The 21,607-nt window shown below is 44.3% G+C and overlaps 1 protein-coding gene across 2 annotated transcripts in view; it reads left to right on the forward strand.

Moving 5' to 3' along the window:
* Nucleotides 1–21,607, forward strand: part of POLR3B (RNA polymerase III subunit B) — a 1,087,861-nt gene that overhangs the window by 670,150 nt on the left and 396,104 nt on the right. For both annotated transcript variants that reach the window (XM_085652533.1, XM_085652534.1), the window contains 3 exons: nt 7,841–7,915; nt 8,100–8,198; nt 8,729–8,856. In XM_085652533.1, the coding sequence (XP_085508659.1) occupies nt 7,841–7,915; nt 8,100–8,198; nt 8,729–8,856 (302 nt within the window). The remainder of the gene's footprint in view (nt 1–7,840; nt 7,916–8,099; nt 8,199–8,728; nt 8,857–21,607) is intronic.

Consider the following 21,607-nt stretch of genomic DNA (forward strand, 5'->3'; position numbering starts at 1 on the left):
TAGCCCCTTTATTGCCTCCCTGGGGGCAAAACAGGAGGGTCCCACATAGGCGGAAGAAAATGGGCCAGGTTTCTGTATGGGTGCCTTTGGCATAGCCCCCGATGGAACGCTGCGGCTCGTTGGGTGTGGCTGCGCCACAGCAATACCACCTTATCGCTCCTGGGTCCGGGGCATCGGGCCAGGCACTGCGACAAGATCGGGGGCTGCCACTCCGTTCTGGGGCCGTATTTTGCTGGTGTTCGGAGTATAGTCAAGGCCCTTTCCTGTGTGTGGAGGGAACTCCGTTGGTTCCCACGCTAAGGATCACTGTTGTGTGGCAGGCAAATATCTCTGCTGTGCCCCGTGCGGCCCCCTGCACAGCCACACTGCCTTTCATATGTTTCCCGTTGATTTTGCTTCCCACGGGTTGATGTGGCCGTATATTATCGATTTGTCTCTTGCTGCCAGGCTCAATCTGTGTTGCAGCGATATCGCGAAGTCACTGGGTCTCTACGTTTATTACACAATGCAGGGCTGCCTCGTATCATTAGTTGGGGCTACATAGGAAGATAATTTGACTCAGCAGAGGGCCCAGTCTACCCGATCATCTGGGGTACTCACCGTGGGCCTCCGGCAGTGACGCCTCCAGCTCTCAGTCACCCGATGTCGTCCGGCACCTCACGGAGCGGGTGGAAACACAATACCGGGGCCCATGAACGCAGATCAGGCTGCCGCGAGTTCTGTACGACTGTTCTGCCGTAGCTCCCCACAGGTTGCTCCTGCTGGGTGCCACTTGAGCTCTGCCTTTCACCTTCGATGGCCTACACACATGATCGCTCTCACAGCGTAGTATTCGGTGAATTCGGCCGTTACAGGGTGTAGCTCCTTGCTTTTGGGCTCATTACATTCCGGTTAGTTTCCGCTGGCACTGCGGACAACCGCAACATCGCCACGGAGGAGAAATGCAGGATATTTCGGGCTTTTCGCTTCGGTCTCAGCGGAACTCTCCTTCTTCGCTGCCATCTGGGCTGCCATCTTGGCTAACGCCAGGCCACGTCCCGACTTGCCCCGTATTAACTCTCTGCTGGAAAAAGGTGCTGAGCCACATCAAAGACATAGTGGGGTTCCCCATCCCAAACACGCCGCAGGTACCAATCCTTTAGATCCGACCTCAAAATCTTAAAGCCGTGACCCAATCTGATTGTCGTGTGATCCTCCACATGCTAGGGGCAGCCAAGCAGGTTATTGCCCTACATTGGAAGAAACCCGTAACCCCGCCGGCCTTGGTGTGGCTCACTCGCCCCTGGCAGACTATGGCGATAGAGCTCTGATACTAAATTTACACACGTATGGCAACCACTTATACAACACTTGTCTAAACTGGAACACTGCCGCTCTCTCCCTGTTTGCCTGCGCGCCTTGCAGCTCTTCGAAGACACTTTGCTACTGCAAGGGGCTGAACTCATAGAATGAAGCAAACCACATCATTGTAGACGTTTACCCACTACTTAATTACACCACCTGTTATTTCATTACTCTTACCTCTCTCGGTGCTACTGGAAGCGTCCACAATAAATGATGGCTATGGTATACCTTCAAGTGGTGCGGTGACCTTCTCGGACCATTTCCTACCCCTCCCCCCTCCTTCCCTATGTTCTCCCAAGTGCTATGTTGTTGTTAACCACTGGTGGAAATATATCTCTGTGGCAAAATTCTCTCTCTTACCTGAGCCACCTAATTCTGCCATGCAAGCTCCACTATGAACTATTTTCTCTCAAGTAAAGCCAAACGCATACTCGTTGATCCACCAGGTTGTTATTTGTTTGTATGGATATCAATAACATTGTTTGTGTCATAAATATGTAGGCAGCTATGTGGGAAATAAAACAGATTTCAATAAAAAGAATATCTCAAGGGAAAGTGGCACGATTTCCATAATTCAAGACATTGCCAGGGACACTAACACAAATGAAAGTCTCGGGTAAAAACGATCTGATATGTCTATCCCACATTCCTTCGTCGGCCCTTTAAAGTTTAAGATCCCCCCCCCTAAAAAAGAAGTCAAATTCACATATTTCTTGAACCCTATGAGCTAGAGACTTGTATCCCAAATAAATAAGAATAAAGCATGAACTTAAATAATCCTCTTATCCCCTAATGTCAACAGGGACCCGTATATTTGTGTATACCACGGTGCTGGTTTTGGCGGTATGCTCACACTATATTCATTATATTTGCATCATTACCTAAACATTGCCTACCCAAGTTTCCAGTTATGTTGTCAATACTTACACAATAACATCATTTTACAACATCTCACTCATCATTAAATTACTCTTCTCCCTTAAACTCTTTGGTTTAATTTACCATACATCATACACCATCAGTCAGCATCCTTAACATAAGCTCAGACTCACCTACCTACAATTCTTTTAGGCATCCTGAAATGCCCACATGTGCTCTGCACTCATCATTTCTAGTCGTTCCCAACATCCCTACTAATTATGATAATTAACATCTATAATAAATACCACATGCTGGCCTCAAGACCGTATACACCCATAGCCATCCATGGCTCTCAGGACACCACACTATCCAAAATTAATCTTCTGGTTGACAACATCAGATAGTAGGTAATCCTGTTTGGTTCATAGGTTAGGTCTTATTCAAGGAATGTGCTGGTATGCGCTTGTTTCTACAACTGTTCTACAAATGTGTTACAGATGAGTGCTAATTGTAATGCGTAAACTAGGTTTTACAAAGATTTTACTCAGTTAATCAACATCCATATCATGACTTACACTATTGTTAACCAGTTAGGTCCATTTCTTAAGATGTAACTAGTATGTGGTGTACGTTTTTTTCAACTTTCAACACTATTCACAGGCTAAATGTTATACTAATTAATATTACAAACATGTTTTACTGTATTACCATGTTGCCAGTTTGAATTTGCTTTTTGTAACTATCATTTCAAAATGTGATCAGAGGGGAGGCCTGCTCCCCCAGTTTGTTCCATCTTACCTTGGTTCTCTACCATAGCCCTAAGGTATAGTATTGGGAAGCCAATGGTATCCCAGAAGGCGGTTATCCAAGTGGGATTGTGGGAGGGTTGTTCGCTCTCTGTAGGGGCTGTTTCCGTCTTCTCTTTACTGCTATGTACCCTACCCTGCAGCATCCCACTTTTATACTACCCTTTTCCCTTGATCCCTGGTTTCACTCAAGGCAAACATATGTTCGTAGCGGTTCTGGCAGCCTATCCAAACTGCATGTTCATGGCATTGTGTGGAAATAATTGAGTCACATTACACATGGGCTTGTCCCACAAGGGCTTAGGTTACCTTTATGTTCAAAGGTATTTACTTGCCATCCCCTGATACACTCTTTCATTCCTACATATTTCCGTTCAGTCATGTACAAATACTCAAACACTATGGTCAGATGACGTTTGCCACTAAATTAAATTCTTTAAACAGTAAAGGTCGAAACCACCCAGTCAAAAGAAAGAAGATTCTAGATTACTTCGCTAAATTAACAGCAGACATAGCCTTCCTTCAAGAATTTAAAATGAGTCACTGTGAAGCCTTGTCTATGAAAAAGGTATGGGTTAAAAATGTATCTTGCTCTGATGTCAAAGGTAAAAAGAATTGGGGGGTTACATTAATATCTAAACGCTGCAGATGAAATAGATGATGGATAATGGACAATTACCAAATTTGCCAATGAGGTGAAAGATTTATTTGCTATGAACGCTTATGCCCCTAATATCGACTGTCCTCAGTTTTGACAATCGCTAACAGAAAATTGGCACTTCTGTCGCAAGATTTTAACCTCCTTATGGATGGCATACTAGATAGGCAACCGAATTATAACTTTAGACCTTCCACAGCGCACACACAGATTTGCAGCCTTTGCTTAATTCACAAACTCTGATATCTGGAGACTTCACAGTCCAGTGGGTGGCCAATTCACCGTCTTTTCTGCCCTACACCAGAGCTACTCACGTATTGATTATCTTCTTGTGCACCCTAGCTTACTCAAATTTATGACTGAGACTACCATAGATTCCATGGTGATTACAGATTATGCATGCATTACCCTATCCATTCAAATTAAGTGAATCACTGCTATTAAGATATTATTGCGTATGGCTCCAGAACTACTCAAATACAGGAATATCATTAATGGCCTAAGAAGCCGCATTGAGCTGTTCATCATTAACATTAAGGACTCTGTTTCCTCTCAAGCAGTCAAATGGGGCACTATATTACAATAAAGGTCTAATGATAAGAAAAACTGAGAGGTCAATCTGTAATTGGATAAACTAGCAAAAGACTTGAAATAAATGGAACAGAAGCAGTGGAACATCGAAAACATGTCCCACCAGGACGTTCTGAAAAAGCGGAAATATGAGTACAATAAGATTGTTATTACTGGAACCCATCTATAGGTGCAAGCTCAAAAAATGAAGAAAAATACCAATTCATTTAAGCATGGAAGTCCCTTGGTGCTTATCTAAAATTTAAAAATAATAAAACCACAACCACCTGCATTGGGGATAAACATGGGAAAAACCTGATGTAAGATACAGATGTAATAAATGTGTTCGCGTGTACAAAGCCAATCATTCCTTAACAAAAGGGAAAAAATGAGAATACCTTGAAAAGATCTCAGCTAACAAACCCTCAAACTCAGATAAATGGGATTTAAATAGACCCTTCGATGAAAAAGAAGTCCTAGACACCATCAAATCCATTCACTTAGGCTGGACGCCAGGCCCCAATGGATTCATAACTAGCTTCAGTAGGAAATTCTGCAACAGGATCTCTGACCCCTCTTAACAGAGCTCAAGGAATACGCATCTACAGGAAAAATCTAACTCACTGCAGCCAAAGCTACCATTATTGTAATTCCGAAAGAAGGAAAAGATCACCAAAATCCCCAAAACTTCAGGCCTATTTCTTTAATAATTATATGAAAATATATGCCAAAATCTTAGCCAAATGCCTAGAGAAAGTAATGACCATCCTCATCCCTAAATCACAGGCTGGCTTTGTCAAAGGGAAAAGTGGCCAGTGACAATACTAGCACCTTTTGTCACATCATTGAGAAGGCCTGCCTTTCCAAATCTCTAGTCAGCGATTTCGCTTTAGATGTGAACAAGGCCTTTTAAAAAGTTGACTGGCCTTAGCTAGAGGCAGTTCTCCATCACCATGATTTAGGGACACAATTCATTAAGATGACTGTAGCACTATACACTCAACCTAGAGGAAGAATAAAAATCCATGGCTATCTGACCCTGTTGCCTTAGGTCAGGGTACACACCAGGGTTGCCCCCTTTCACTTAACTCTCCTTCTTCAGTCCATACATAGTTGGAGGAAAAAAATGAAGTGTCCAATTCAAATTTCACAAGTTTGAAGATCGATGCATATGCGGCTGATATCTTGATTTTTGCGTAGGAAGCTGCCTCTGCAATCACAGCTCTCTAGAACGTTTCCTCAAGTTCTTTACAGTTTCAGGTTACACACTTAAGAAAAAATCGGAAGCTCTACTTCTAAATCCACTATGTCTACCAGAATGTATAATGGGTTAGTGGCCTGCCTTGGCAATCAACATATATCAAATACCTAGATGTGTGGTTCACAAAAGACATAGCAGAATCTCTGAAATAGAACAAACAAAAACAATCTAAAAAACGAAAGACCTCTTGGAAGCTTGTGCTCCTAAACATATATCATGTTGGAATAGATTTGAAACCATAAAATTGACGATCACCCCTATCATTAAGTTGTTACCAATTAAACTCTCAAGCAATTTCTTTAAATCCATTGACAAAATTACAGGCATATTTCTGCGGAACTTCAATAAACAAGGACAGCTCACAAAAACCTACGACTAGATTGATTCCAGGAGGGTTGTAACTTCCCCAATTCCACATTTTATTTGTCAAGTCTGGAAACCCTATGGTTCTCAGAGTCAAGCGACAATCATCCATGTTGCCTCTCATCGAAAAAGAACGAGCTTATCTCCATCAGATTATCACTCTCTTAACAAGGTATCCGATCAGCACTCCACACTCCAAACAGATATTGGTGGATACAACAAGAGCAATCTTGGAAATAGATAAAATAACAAACCAACAAACGATGTAATTTAAAAAGTAGAAGAACTATGTAACAACAAGAACACACACATAGACACAACTTCTGCATTGATGCACTCATGGACCAGTAAGGGATTCACCCCAATCTATACATTTATGATTTGTACTCTTCTGATGGACTGTTATCTTTGGAGGAACCCCATATTGAAATCTAGAATTTACAAACTTGGCAAGCTGAAGAAGGTGGACACTTTCCCCCACGCTCCCAATAGTAGGCTAAATTCTTCAGGTCATGCAATATCCAGAATCTATAAAATCGTAAACATTCGAGTACTGAAGCCTCAACCCTACTAGTGAAGAAATGGGAGATGGTTTTTGAAGGTACGACCAGACTCCTCCATAAGCTACCTGGGGTAAAATTTGTAATGAAGCTATCAAAAACAAACTAATCACCCCCATAATACAACCTAAACTTTTACTGCTACGCAAATTATTCTGGGTTCCAGTCAGATTAGCGATGGTTAAGTTAATTAACTAAAACTTATATTGGAACTCCAAGGTCGGCATAGGGGACGTTGAGCAAGTGTTCTTTAGCCACATACATATTAAACCAAACGGGTAACAAATCTCCAATTGCCTTAATAGCATTTTTAAAGGCCATCTAACGTTTGACTTTCTGACTGTAAAACTGGACTTCGCTTGCAGCTTCTTTTTCTCTGTATCCTAACTATGATGACCAACACTTATTTGATCTACTTCTCACTATTACAGTCAAAAGCGTTTTGCACAAATCAAAATCTGCGTACATCGTATTTTTTCACACAAGGTATCCATGGATTTTTTTTATTTTTCGCAGTCATACTATGCACATGAACCAGCTCGACAGTCTGTAGTTCTCCCCTAAGATGTGGAACAGTTAAGACGCTTTTATAGTTTTTACTGATTCTAGGTGTTTCTCATAACGTCATTGTATTAAGTCGCCTTAGTGTAGCCTTGATACATGTCTTTTCCCTTCTTCTCCAGCTTTCTTCCTGTTCATAAACAAGATACCACAGTTGCACTACTGGTTCTTATGTATATTTAAACCCCATACAGCTTGTTGTAAGCTTAACTTCTGACCAGTCGTATATACCCCAACCCAATTATACCCCAGTATTCTGACATCCCGTCAACATGTAAAATAGTAGCTTTGTGAAGTACACGTAGGACACTGCTATGTTTAGGACATGTGGCATTCAACCTAATATGTTGCACCATCTTTCTATTTACCAGGTATGTTGTGTCTGTATTTCCGTTCTTGTTTTTGTAAAACGTAAAAAATATTCTGAACAGAAAAAAGTTTATCTTCAGGCTACTCATCAAACGCACCTTATGCCTCAGCATGTCTCTAAACATGGTTTTAGGACGAACGTAGACAGAAAAACGCTGTCTCTGTCCAAGCTGCCACTGATTATGTTTGTTACAGGATTTCTTTAGCTCCTGATCTGTGACACCCAGAGCACGATCATCTTCTGGTACAGAATTGTTATTTGGTGCCGCTCTCTTCCTGCATCTACTGGGGCACAGATATTGGCCAAAAATGTTTTTCAGTGATGATTACGTAGTCCCAATCTATTAGGAGTATGTTACCCTTGGTATTGTTGTCGGTCTTAACAGTAATTTTAGTGCCTGAAGCGTTGCAAGTGCTTTTTGTAGTATTCTGCCATGAATGTTCATGGACATTATTTTAAAATTGTCCCAACATTTTAATATTACAGGCCCTATATAATTGTGAAGAATCAGAGGCCTGCAGTTACAAAAAAGCATATTGAAGAACTTACCCAAGGCTACAGGTAAAAAACATGCACAAAGTTGTGAGGCCTCTTATTGCTGTACTTGAAAACTGAATTTTTCTCTCCCTTGATAAGAATGCCTTTTACAAACAGATAAAGGTGCCCTAGTTTTTTTATGTGAACTATCTATATAATGCCCCGGACAGATTTAAGTAAGATTACCTCGTTGTTTTCTCATTTTTAGGAGTTTTGAAGATTTTCTGCATGAGAGCCTCGTTGAATATTTAGATGTGAATGAGGAAAATGACTGTAACATAGCACTTTATGAACACACAATCAATAAGTAAGTATTCACCTAGTAACCAGATTTAGACTGATTTGTTCAGGATTTACTCAATTTACCCCCAAAAAAATCTACAACTTGTGCATAAAGAGTTTATGGTTGGGTTAACTGAAAGGAAATCCGCCATGTTTCTTTGTATAGTTGGGATTGGTGTCATCGGGTATATAAAACATAAACAAGAGCCTAGTGTCACAAACTGCTTATAATTATGACCCCTTCTATGGTGTTGAGTTGAAATTCTGGGTAATCAAGGAATAAACTGCTGCAGCTAAATTGTCCACCATCCACAGTCGAAGTTGCAGACCCCAAGCCGTACAGTGAAGCATTTACCAATGAGATACAGGCTGTGCTGCGTTGACATACGGAGATGGTGTTGGCCAGCTCCTTCATTTTGCATAGTTTGCCTAATTTGAGACCTATAGCTTCTGTCATTAAGTCCTTAATAATAAATATAGCAATGAAACAATTGCACTTTGTGGAACGTTTTGGATTTCTACTCAACATTGTTTTTCCCCCCCGCTTCATTTCAGACACACCACACACTTGGAAATTGAACCTTTCACTCTTCTTGGCGTCTGTGCAGGACTAATACCATATCCCCATCATAACCAGTCGCCAAGAAACACATACCAATGTGCTATGGGGAAACAAGCAATGGGTAAGGTTAATCATTTCTTTTTGTTCATTATTTTGAGATGGCATAAAACGGCGGCATATCATCCTCAAAGGTTCACCAAAATATATCGACATTAATTAGCAACACGATGTGAAAACAATTTGGGTTAATAGATTTTAAATATGCTCTACAGCGCTACACTGTGAGCAAGTCATGTTCGTCTTACTTTCTTCCTCAGCTCTGTGTTCCCCATTAATTGCTGCTACGGTTTTCCAGGTGACCCTAAATTTAGGCCAAACCTCATAGGGTCTTGTATCTTTTTTTAAATAGATCAGATTCTCTTCATCATTTGCATATATCGTATCAGTGTTCCAGTTTTATTATCTCACTGATCAAGTTATCCAGCATTCAGCTATCTTCTTCCGGACCTTCATAAGTTCCACTCTAGAAATGTAGCTTGCATAGCTAAGTTGCAAGTAGTTATGCCCAGGTAGAAGGAAAGTGGACCAACCTAGATGGGAACATTAACTACCATTCATACAGTTTATGCCACTACAGAGCATAGCCAACCCAGAAGTTAGAGCAGCATAGCATCTTTACTCGAGTCAGGGAAGCTTCATTCTGTTACCTGCAAACTAACATGTATGGTACAGTTTCTGCACATATTTGTAGTGTATAACGTGCAACTGTGAACTCGGTGATATTGATAGCGCAGTAAAAGGCAGATATGATCTTTTACCCACACTTTGGCTGCGTTCTGGGTTAGAGCCTTAGATATAGGTAAGTAGTAGGTTTTATATTTTTTACATGCCTATTACCACCTTATTATAGTGGTAATAGGGAAAATTCTTTAAGTTTCTATATATTTTTTTTGAAAATGTCAGAGTACAACGGTACCACCCAGGAAGTACCGCAGAACTTAAAAAAATAAAGAGTATTAAAAAAAATTAAATATGTATGAAAGTTTATAATGCACTGTACCACAATATAATTCACAAATATAGTGCAGTAAAGTGGATTTACTTTTTTTAAAAAAGTTAACGCAGTACTGCAGTACTATGTAGAAAGTATTATCCAATTTTCCAAAAATGTAAAATAAAAATATACATTTTTTTTTTTTTTTTAAATATATATATTTTTTTTTTGCCAGTACAGTAAAATAGAAAAAAGGATTACAATAAGCGTTACCAAATGGCACCCCTCCCCCACCCCGCAAAAGAGACAGAGAGCTTACGTATGATTGCGAGAAAAGAAAAAACACAGAAAACAGTAAACGAAGAGAAGAGCACATACATTATCCTTGCTGTACAAGCCAAAGACTCATTTTTTCCCAAAGCTCTATTCCCTTCTTCCGTCCCCTTCTACCTTTCTTTGCATATATAGCGATTTCTAAGTAGTATATGGCAATAAAGCGGGCTAGCCATTGTGAGAACGATGGGGGCTCAGGATCTAGCCAGGAGGAAGCCACACAAAGCCTCCAGACAGCCATAGCAATAAAAATTAAGCCATCTCTATTCAGCTGAGAGGACTCAGTCTGTGTTCCTAGCAAGATAATAGTAGGATTCAGAGTTATGTGCTGAGTAGTAACTTCCCTTAAGAATTCCTGTATTCTGTTTAAGGTGATGTGAAGTTTTAGACATGTAGCGAAGATATGAATAGAATTGACCCCATATTCCGCACATCTTGGACAGAGGGTACCTTGGCCGGAGCCCCACTTGGCAATCTTGCTAGGGGTGAGATATAGAAAAAAAATAGTTTTAAAATGTTGCGACTGCAATTTGGCTGAAATTAGAATATTCTGTGAGAGAAAGAGTTAAAAAAAAGTAGTGTTAGGAGTGTCAGTTTTGCTGGACCATTTATCAGCTATATTCTGTAGGTCGTCGGGGGTCTGTTTATTTATTATGTTATATAATAGGCCGATTCGTGGCGGGACTGGCTTGCGTATAATGTTAAGAATGTCGATTTCCCTGAAGCCAGAAAACCCGCCTACCTTCCTAGAAAGAAAATCAGATACACAGTAGTATTTAAAAGCATCTTCATATTTGAGTTTGAACCTAGTCAGTAGCTCCGAAAAAGGGACCATCCCTTCATAGGTGACAAGGTCTCCTAATTTCAGTATACCCGCCTTATGCCACTCTGAGAAGTAATCCCTACCAAATATGGCAGGTAAATTAGAGTTGTTTAATGTAGGAGTGTAAAAGTTGAATCTACCGAGCCCAAAAATTTTACGGATACTACGAAAGGTTTTAAAAGAATTTAGTAGTGTCTTAAACCTCACCCTTTTGTAGTATCCGAAAGTGGTCTCCCGAAGTAGGCACCCCCAGGTCTGTTCTCCCAGCAATAGCTGAAAGGGTGAGGGGAGGCCTGTGGTCTGAAGGGGTGGAGTCTCTTTTAACAGTTCTGTGCTGTATTGTAAAACCGAAGCCCAATAATAGAGTGTGATGTTAGGAAAGGACCAGCCCCCACGCTTCTTTGGTAGACAAAGCTGCCTTAGCGCCCTCCGGGGTTGGGAGTAAGCCCAAATAAACTGTGTGAAAATGTGTTGGAATTTTAACAAGTTGGATTTGCTAAACTCCAGGGGTATTGTACGGAAGAAATATAAGAGTTTGGGAAAGTATGTCATTTTTATGATATTACATCTGCCTACAAGGGTTAAATGCAAATTATTGATTTGTTTCAGGGCCTTTTTTGTATGTAATGCCAAAGGGGCTAAATTGTCTGAGACAATTTCGTCTAAATTTGATGAAATGGAAACTCCCAGGTATTTAGCTTTAGAGACAACTCGAAAGTCAGTCCATAGAACTTGACTGTTTATTATTATTTGGGTTTTATTTTGGTTCAGAGCGTAACCAGAGAGCCTCCCAAATTTTGTCGCCTCGCTTTCAAGAGCTGCTATGGCATTTGAGGGGTCAGGTGAAATGATGGCCAAGTCGTCGGCATAAGCCATGATCTTAACGCAGCTTCCTTGGATGTTGGCTGGCAGGATCTCGCTGTTCCTCTCTATTTGTTTGATGAAGGGGTCAAGGTAGAGGGCAAACAGCAGTGGGGAGCATGGACAGCCTTGCCTAGTGCCTCGGGAGATCTTGAACTGTCCGGTTAATTGTCCGTTAACCGAGACACAGGCTGTTGGATTAACATAGAGAGCTTGTACTGCCTGTGTGAGCCTAGGTCCAAATCCCATTCTCTTTATTACTGCCCACAGAAATTGCCAGGAGACCCGATCAAAGGCCTTCTCAGCATCCAAGAGTGTGAGGGACATCGGGTCTCCGGAGGCCTGTGCAGCGTCGAAGATAGTAATAGCCCTTCTGACGTGTTCGGTTGTCCCTTTTGTCGGAATAAACCCGTGCTGCCACTCTGAAACCAGCGATTCAACCACAGAGGAGATTCTATTAGCTACTATTTTGGAGAAGATTTTTGAGTCGCAGTTAATGAGCGTTATTGGTCGATATGAGCTCATTTCTATAGGAGGTTTGTCCTTCTTTGGGAAGATAGCTATTCTGGCCATCGACCAGGATGCAGGTGGTGTAGTTCCATTAAATGTAGAAGTTATTACTTCTGTAAAGATTAACTTAATCTGTGGGGCAAAGGACTTATAAAATTCTACTGGAATGCCATCTGGCCCAGTGGCTTTCCCGTCGGGCAAGCTGTTAAGGGACTCCAAAATCTCATCCCATGTGGGAGTTGTATCTAATCTATTCATGTCTTCCAAAGGAAGAGATTTAAGGTTGACCTCACTGAGATAATTGGTGGTCTCAAAGGCGATTAGGTCCCTAGGGCCACGGATCTCTTCAGTATAAAGCTTAGAGTAAAAATCCTGAAAGCCATTTCGAATATGATCTGAATTGTTAGTCTCAACCCCTGATGTTAGTTTGATCGTGCGAATCTCGTTATAGGAGACCTGTTGCCTAGTCCTGACAGCCAAGTGGTGTCCAATGTTGTCACTACACTCGTAGTTTCTCTCCTGGGCGCTTGCCCATTTTGAGGCAGCCTTTTCTGCAAAAATTGCCCCAAATTTCGGCTCTGGCCAGCACTACCTCCTTCTGAGCTATCTCGATGTTTTGTCTGGTCTGGATGTAATGAGTCAGCTGAGTTTCAGCCACCCTGAGCTTTCCTTGTAAGTTGTTTAAGACCGCTTTCTCTTTTTTGTTTTTGCGTGTTGAGAAGCCCAGGTTTCCCCCCTGACCCCGGCTTTAAATGCTTCCCAAACTATCATGAGAGGGGCTGAGCCAACATTAAATTCTAGAAATTCCTCTATCCACCCTTGCATGTATGTTTTGTACAGCTGATCCTGAAGTAGAGCTTTTTCAAAGGTCCAAGTAGAGACAGTTTTGGCTTTCCCTAGGCCTGTGATATTGATGATAAGAGGATTATGGTCGGACATAAAGCGTGGGGCCAATTCAATAGTACAGTTGTTAATGATCGAGGATGAGAGAAAAAAATAATCTAGTCTGACAAGGGTGTGGTGCGGATCGGAATAAAAGGTATACCCTGGCAAGGAGGGGTTTAAGCTTGCCCAGCAGTCTCTGAGACCATGCACCTGGGCTAGGTCGATTAGTGCTTGATATACCTGTGGTTTCCTACCCTTGTATTTCCAGTGGCTGACACTGTCCCAGTTGGAGGGTAGATGTAAGTTCAGATCGCCACAAAGAACAATAGGGGTGGGCCAGTGTGCCAATTCCCCGGAGACCAAGTTTATGACTCCTGGGTCATCTAGATTGCTCCCGTAAATTGAGCACAGGGTAAAGGGGGGGTTATTTGCGACATGGCACTCAGTGATCACCCATCTGCCTAGGGGGTCAGCCTTGGCCCTGGGTGAGAAAATAGAGAGTTTTCTTTCAGCCAAGATACCCACCCCTTTATTTTTTGAACCCTGCGTAGTGGCCCCTAAGACTTGAAAGCCCATTGAATCTAGTAAGTGTCTCTGAGAGCCCTCGATGTGAGTTTCCTGGATACAATTAATGCCCCCCCCCCCAAAGAACGAAGCCCCAACACAACGTTCTGTCTTTTTGATCGGTCATTTAGCCCACAAATGTTAACCGAAACAATTCTTAGAGGATTTATCTTAGCCATTTATCCAAAAAGAAAAACAAGGAAAAAACAGAGAGAATGAGGCCAGCAAATGATAATAGCCCTTTAGTTTCCTGATGTTCCTGATGTTCTAGCTTATGCCATGGCAAGCACATCTTAGGTATGTGTATATAAATACAAAAGAAATTGCAAAAACACATGGTGGAGTTATCTGTGTAAAACTTCTCTCTTGCTGTGCCTTTCCCCCCCCCCCCCCACCCCCCCTTCTTTGAGCGATCAGGCAGTGCCTGGATGATGGAAGTCAGCTTGGGCTCTGGCTGCCAGTCACGCCGGACTGATATGTTCTGTGACTCTAGTCTAATAAGATCAGCCGCAAGCCCTATTCTCTAAGCACTTGGCTATCTTCAATCGTGACGTAATAAAGTAAAGTGATATAATAACAAAAGAAAGAGAGAACCCATTCAGTGAAGAATAAGGCGAAATAACAAATTAGGGTAGCGAGAAGAAAAAAAGAAAAAGAAGGAAATAAAGCCAAAAACAACAAAGGAGAAAAGAAAGAAAATAAAGAAGTTATTTTTTAAATCTAACTTCGTTCTTGACCCCTATTGAGCAAGTGTCATTTGTTCTTGCTTTTCAGTTCCTCCAGATACTCCCTAGCCTTAATCTCCGAGAAAAAAACCTTAGTGCTCCCATTTAGTGTTACTTTGAGCCTTGAGGGGGCCATAAGAAACACTTCTGCCCCCAGCTGTTGAAAAGGGGAGATTAATTGCCTCATGCGCCATCTTCGTTCAACAGTCTGGTGGCAAAAATCTGGTTTGGCGAAAAATGTTATACCATTTGCTCCCTTCTTGGAATTATAGCGGGCCTGGTCGTAGATCATCTGTCTAAGACGAAAGTTCCCAAAGTAAACGAGGAACACTCTGGGCTGCCCTCCTGACGTATTGGCGCCGTTATGTTGTCGCTTTTGGTAGAAGGGGAATCGGTGTGCCCTTTGAACTTCGTAGTCCCAATCCCAGCCTGGATGATCTGGAAAGGAGTCTTTTAATAGTTGGACTATAAAGCGCCGGGGGTCATCCCCCTCCTTCCCCTCCGGAATACCAAGAAGGCGGAGATTGTTCCGACGCTGGCGATTTTCCTGGTCCTCAACCTTTGTCATCAGGTCTATCAAACAGGCGGTATTAGACGCTCCCTGTTCTTTGGCGGTTATCACATCAGTTTCCAGGTGATCAATTCGTGTTTCTGCCATGGAAACCCGTTCGCTAATGTCTACACAGGTTTTGCTCAGACGCCTCAACACACCCTGCAGTTTTTTGGCAGCATTCTTGGCGATTCGATTGTCCGCCCGAACTTCTTCGTGGAACTCCTTGATGGAAGTCAAGATAGAGGCTAAAGAGGGTTCGGCCGTTTCATCATGTAGGCTCTTGGAACTGCCCCACTGATTAGAATTTAGATCGTCTTCATCTAGGGGATATGATACTTGAGAGTCAGAGTAGTCCCATTTTAGATGGCTACGACGCCTGTTTTTGCTGGTAGGTTTTTTTCTGGCGCTGTACTGTGCCTGTAGTTTGGAGTGGGGTCTCACTGTCCTCTTCACTGGCTTCTCCAGAGACGTCTTCATTAGAGGAGTTTGGAGTGCTATCTGATACAGAGTCCAGGGGATCTGGGAGCCAGTGGGAACCGACAGGTTTTGAATTACCTTGTAAACCCCTGTTCCAAGGTCAGGGTCAGAAAAAGACCGGGAGGCCTCCGGGTTATTCTTGCTAAGTATGTTTCCGGGTTCCTCTGATTTTTGAGAGGGCTGAAGCAAAGAGGTTTTATTATCTATGAGCAGTAGTGACGGCGCTGGGACAGGAGAAAGCCCATCCTGAATCCCTGTGGGCTCCCTTGTTACAATCAAGTCATTATCAGGCAGAGTAAGTAGGGCAACGGGGTCAAGTCCATTCCCTGTTTGGGATGTCCCAACCTCTGTGTTATCTGCCGGTAGGGTGGTGAGGGAGGATAGAGGTTTCGTACTGGGATTGGTAGACGTGTTTTTTAAGTCCCAAAAAGATTTTTGCAGGGGGGGGGGGGGGGAGGTCTCAGCATTTTTGTCTCGAGGAACAACACCCCCCCCTAGCTTGCCCCCCTGTTTTCCCTGCAGTTTCTTATCCCCACTGACCTCGTTTTTTAATTTTGTGGCTCCCTCGGTAGCAGCGACGGCGGCATCTTTTGAAGCCTTTACATCTTTAGGGTCCGGTGTCAAAGCAAAAGTCTTTTGTTTAGAGCCTCTCCGACCCCCACGTGTATTCATAGTAGCCCTACTGGGTTTCAGCGAGTTTGCCTTGCAGGGATCTCTGTGAAGAGCAATCCAGGGGACTTGGGTGTCAGCCCCGGCAGCAGCTGCAGAGATCGCCAGGAGAGAAGAGCACAAGATCAAGTCTCCAGCAGTATGTAGCGCAGCGAGTGCTTTCCTCGCCAACCTCTTACACCGGATAAGGACAGTCCGGCTACACCTCGGCCCGGATGAAATCCCCAGTAAGAGTCTCCTTTCCAAGAGGAGCGGTTTTGATATTTGTGTTGTAGAGTCGAAAACGCCAAAAGCGCAGCATTCTGGCATCTCGAGTGCAGCGCAGGGCAGCTAGCCGAGCGTTACGCGTCCGGCGTGAGCAGCCGAGCGACGTGAGCTCAGCTTCGTTCCATCTCGCTCCCAGGGTTTACCTCGAAAACAAAAATATTAATTTGTAAAACAAAAATACACTGAATTTTGCAAATATATTGTTCTACAGTGGCTTTTTTTTCTTTTACATATTTCTTTTTAAAAATGTTCTCCAGCTACCCCAGTACTTTGTAGATTCCAGCAAGGTACTGTGTAAACTTTTTTTTAAAAGTATAGAAAAATATGAATACATTTCCCTACCTATGAACACTTTAATAAGGTGGTAATAGGTGGGAGACAGCAATAAAACCTTACTTACTAATATCCAAGACCTTAACCCAGAACACAAAGTGTGGTGATAGCTACATGGCTGCCTTCCACTTTTGTAAACGCAGCCATTAGCAAATGATACACTGCGTTGTGATTGGCATGTACCGCGGTATAGCGCTAAGTTTCCATGGTACACCATGGCCCAATATATAACGAAGTGTTTTGTCACTCATAATTTTAATAGTACGTAACCTATTTAGAGCTAATACCAAAAAATACCCTTTAAGCCCCATAATATATATTTGTGTCAATATTTCATCTCCTTCTGTTCAGCCACTTTCACACTACGTCGCTTTAAACTATACCACATGCCACTCCAGTCTACGCCACTACTCTGCACTTTTACACTACACCATTCTACTGTACGATATTCCACTCTACGACACTCCAGTCTTTACCACTTCACTCTGCGCTACTCCACTCCACCCCACTCCATACTATTGTACTCCACTCTATGACACTCCACTGTATGCCGAAGCACTCTGCGCTACTCTACTCTACCAACTCCATGCTACTCCAGTGTATGCAACTCCACTCTATGGCGCTCCACTCTACTGTATGCCATGCCAGTGTATGACACTTCACTATATGCCACTTCACTCGATGCTATTACACTCACTGCCACATCACGGTACGCCACTCCACTCTAAGCCACTTCACGGTATGCTATTCTACTCTACGCTGTTTCACGCTATGCCACTGGACTCTGCACCACTCTACCATATTCCACTATATGGCACTTTATAGTACTTTATGGCACTTAACTCTATGCCATCCCACGCCACTCTGCGCCACTCCACGCTGCGCAGTTCCACTCCACGCTGCACAGTTCCACTCCACACTGCACAGTTCCACTCCACACTGTGCTGTTCCACTCCACACTGTGCTGTTCCACTCCACACTGTGCTGTTCCACTCCACACTGTGCTGTTCCACTCCACACTGTGCTGTTCCACTCCACACTGTGCTGTTCCACTCCACACTGTGCTTTTCCACTCCACACTGTGCTTTTCCACTCCACACTGTGCTTTTCCACTCCACACTGTGCTTTTCCACTCCACACTGTGCTGTTCCACTCCACACTGCGCTGTTCCACTCCACACTGCGCTGTTCCACTCCACACTGCGCTGTTCCACTCCACACTGCGCTGTTCCACTCCACACTGCGCTGTTCCACTCCACACTGCGCTGTTCCACTCCACACTGCGCTGTTCCACTCCACACTGCGCTGTTCCACTCCACACTGCGCTGTCCCACTCCACACTGCGCTGTCCCACTCCACACTGCGCTGTCCCACTCCACACAGCGCTGTCCCACTCCACACAGCGCTGTCCCACTCCACACAGCGCTGTCCCACTCCACACAGCGCTGTCCCACTCCACACAGCGCTGTCCCACTCCACACTGCGCTGTCCCACTCCACACTGCGCTGTCCCACTCCACACTGCGCTGTCCCACTCCACACTGCGCTGTCCCACTCCACACTGCGCTGTCCCACTCCACACTGCGCTGTCCCACTCCACACTGCGCTGTCCCACTCCACACTGCGCTGTCCCACTCCACACTGCGCTGTCCCACTCCACACTGCGCTGTCCCACTCCACACTGCGCTGTTCCACTCCACACCGTGCTGTTCCTGTCCACATTATTATTATTATTATGTGTTCTTATATAGCGCTCAACTTACCCTTGGGCATCTTGGCGCTTGCATTGGGAACCCGTCCTGGTTTTTCCCTGTGAGATAACCCGTACTGGGAATCCCCAAGGTGAAAGCCAGGCATCCCGCCGCGGGGGGGCCGTTGTGGAGATTAAGCAAGCTTGTTGCCCAGAGCTGCATAGTGTGAACTCGTGCTTAGAGTGGGCACCGAAGCGAGAATTATCGAGTCCGTGGACAATTGGGCTCCGGACCCTGCCGCGTCGGGAATTGAACCCTGGTCCCGGGTCTGTGTCTGCTTCAGGGTATGCCTCCTCTAACCAGTGAGCTACACTTCTCCACTGTTCACCTCCACACCGTGCTGTTCACCTCCACACCGTGCTGTTCACCTCCACACCGTGCTGTTCACCTCCACACCGTGCTGTTCACCTCCACACCGTGCTGTTCACCTCCACACCGTGCTGTTCACCTCCACACCGTGCTGTTCACCTCCACACCGTGCTGTTCACCTCCACACCGTGCTGTTCACCTCCACACCGTGCTGTTCACCTCCACACCGTGCTGTTCCTCTCTGCTCTCCGACTATGCTCTACGCTGTTCCACTCTACCCGACTCCACTTACTCTATTCCACTCTGTGCCACTCCACTCTAAGCTATGCCACGCTAGGCGATTCCACTCTACACTGTTCAACTCTATACCATTGAACTTTATGCAACTCTGGGCCACTCCATGCCACTCCGCTCTATACCACTCCATGCCAAGACACTGCACGCTATTCCATTCTACCCCACCCCACTCTAGTCCACTCTACTATAGTTCACTCTTCGCCACTCTGCTCTACGTTATTTGACGCCACGCAAATCCTATGTATGCCCCTCCTCTCTATGCCACTCTACTGTACTCCACTCTGCTTTCTGACTCCATGCCGCTCGACTGTACGCCCCTTCACTTCACACCACTCCCCGTTATCCCATTGAAGGACAATTGAGTCTATGCCACTATGCGCCACTTTGCTGTATGCCACTCCGCTCTGCGCAACTCCATTGTGCACCACCCCGCTCTTCCTAACTCCACTCTCCACTATTAAATTATGCACCACTCCTCTGTACCCCCCTCTAGGCCACCCTGCTCCACTGTACGCCCCCACTGCATGCTGTTCCACTGTACACTGTTCCACTCAATGCCAATCGACTGTATGCCACTCTATGCCACTCTACTCTATTGTACGATACTCCACTGTACGCTATTCCACTCTATGCCACTCCACACCACTCCCCTCCCCTGTTGTACTCTACGCGATTATGGTCTACGCCACTCCACTTTGCATCACTCTACTGTACGCCACTCAACTCATTGCCACTCCACACTACCCAACTCCACCCGACACTGTTCCATTCTACGCCACTCCACTCTATTTCACTCTACGCTATTTCACTCTACGGTATTCCACTATAACCTATTCCATTCCATGCAATTTCACCCTACACTGTTCTATTCTACGCAATTCCACTCCACGCAATTCCACTCTACGCTATTGCACTGTACTGTACTCTACACCACTCTGCTCTATTCCACTCTACACCACTCCCCCCTAAACCACTATACTATACACCACTCAACTGTACGTCATTGTCCTCCAAGGCACACCACTCTACGTTATTCCATTGTACAGTACAACACTTGATTCTACACCATTACACTCTACACCCTTCCATTCTACGCCACTCCACTCTACACAACTTGACTGTACAGCACTCACTCAATTCCACTATACTTGATTCCATACTGCCCAACTCCACTCTACACCACTGTAGGCTATTCCACTCTAGGCAATTGCACTGTATGCTATTCTTCTCTATGCCAATCTACCGTACGACACTCCACTGTACGCAATTCCACTCTTTCACTCTTCGACACACCACTCTGCTATTGTACTCTACATTATTGTAGTATGCACCACTCCACTCAACTCGTTGCCACTTCACTCTACCCAACTCCACACTAGGCCTCTCCACTCTACACTGTTCCCTTCTTCGCCACTCCACTCTTAGCCACTCTAAGCCATTCCACTGTAGGTCAATTCACTCTAGGCCATTCCACTGTATGCCACTCGACAATATGCCATTCTACAATATGCCACTCCATTGTACGCCTGCACTGTACCCCACTCCTCTAAATGCTTTTCGACTCTACGCTATTCTATGCCACTGCACTCTACGCCATTCTGTAACTAAATTCTATGCTTTTTTGACTCTACGCCACTCTAGTCCTCTACACTCCACGTTATTCCATTGTACAATACTTGTCTCTATGCCACTAAACGCCACTGCACTCTATGCCACTCCACTCTGCTTTTCGACTCTACGCTACTCCACGCCACTCTACTTTACGTTATTCCATTGTACGGTACTTGACACTATGCCACTCTATGCCACTCCACTCCACTCTACCCAACTCCACTCTATTCCATTCTGCACCACTACACTCTGTGACTCTTTACGCCACTCTTGGCCTTTCCACTCCACTCCATTCCATGCCACTCCATTGTACGCTGCTCCAATGTACACCACTCCTCTCAACACCCCTCCATGCTGTTTCACTCTACGCCACTTGACTTTATGCTTTTCTACGCTATTCCACTCTACGCTATTCCACTCAATGCCACTTGACTCTATGCTACTGGACGCCACTCCACACCACTCTCTTGTATGACACTCCATTGTATGCTTTTCCACTCAATGCCACTCCACCCTATGCTATTGTACTGTTGTAGTCTACGCTACATTCATTTTACGGCACTCTACTGTACGCCACTCAACTCATTGCCACTTCTCTCTACCCAACTCCTCTTTATGCTACTCCGCTTTGTTCCATTCTGTGCCACGCCACTCCGCTCTATTCCACTCTGATCTACGCTGCTCCACTGTACTCCACTCTGCTGTGCTTTGTTTCACTCTATGCCACTTGACTCTATGCTATTCCACTGTACTCCACTGGACTCTACACTACTCCACTCCACTCTAAACCACCATACTGTATGTAACTGCCTCTGTCACTCCACTTTACGTTATTCCATTGTACGACACTCGACTGTACGCCACTATGCGCCTGTACACTCTATGCCATTACACTCTACACCACTCCATTGT

This window comes from Triturus cristatus, chromosome 4_1, assembly GCF_964204655.1.
Source record: "Triturus cristatus chromosome 4_1, aTriCri1.1, whole genome shotgun sequence".
In the NCBI taxonomy this organism is placed as follows: Eukaryota; Metazoa; Chordata; class Amphibia; order Caudata; family Salamandridae; genus Triturus; species Triturus cristatus.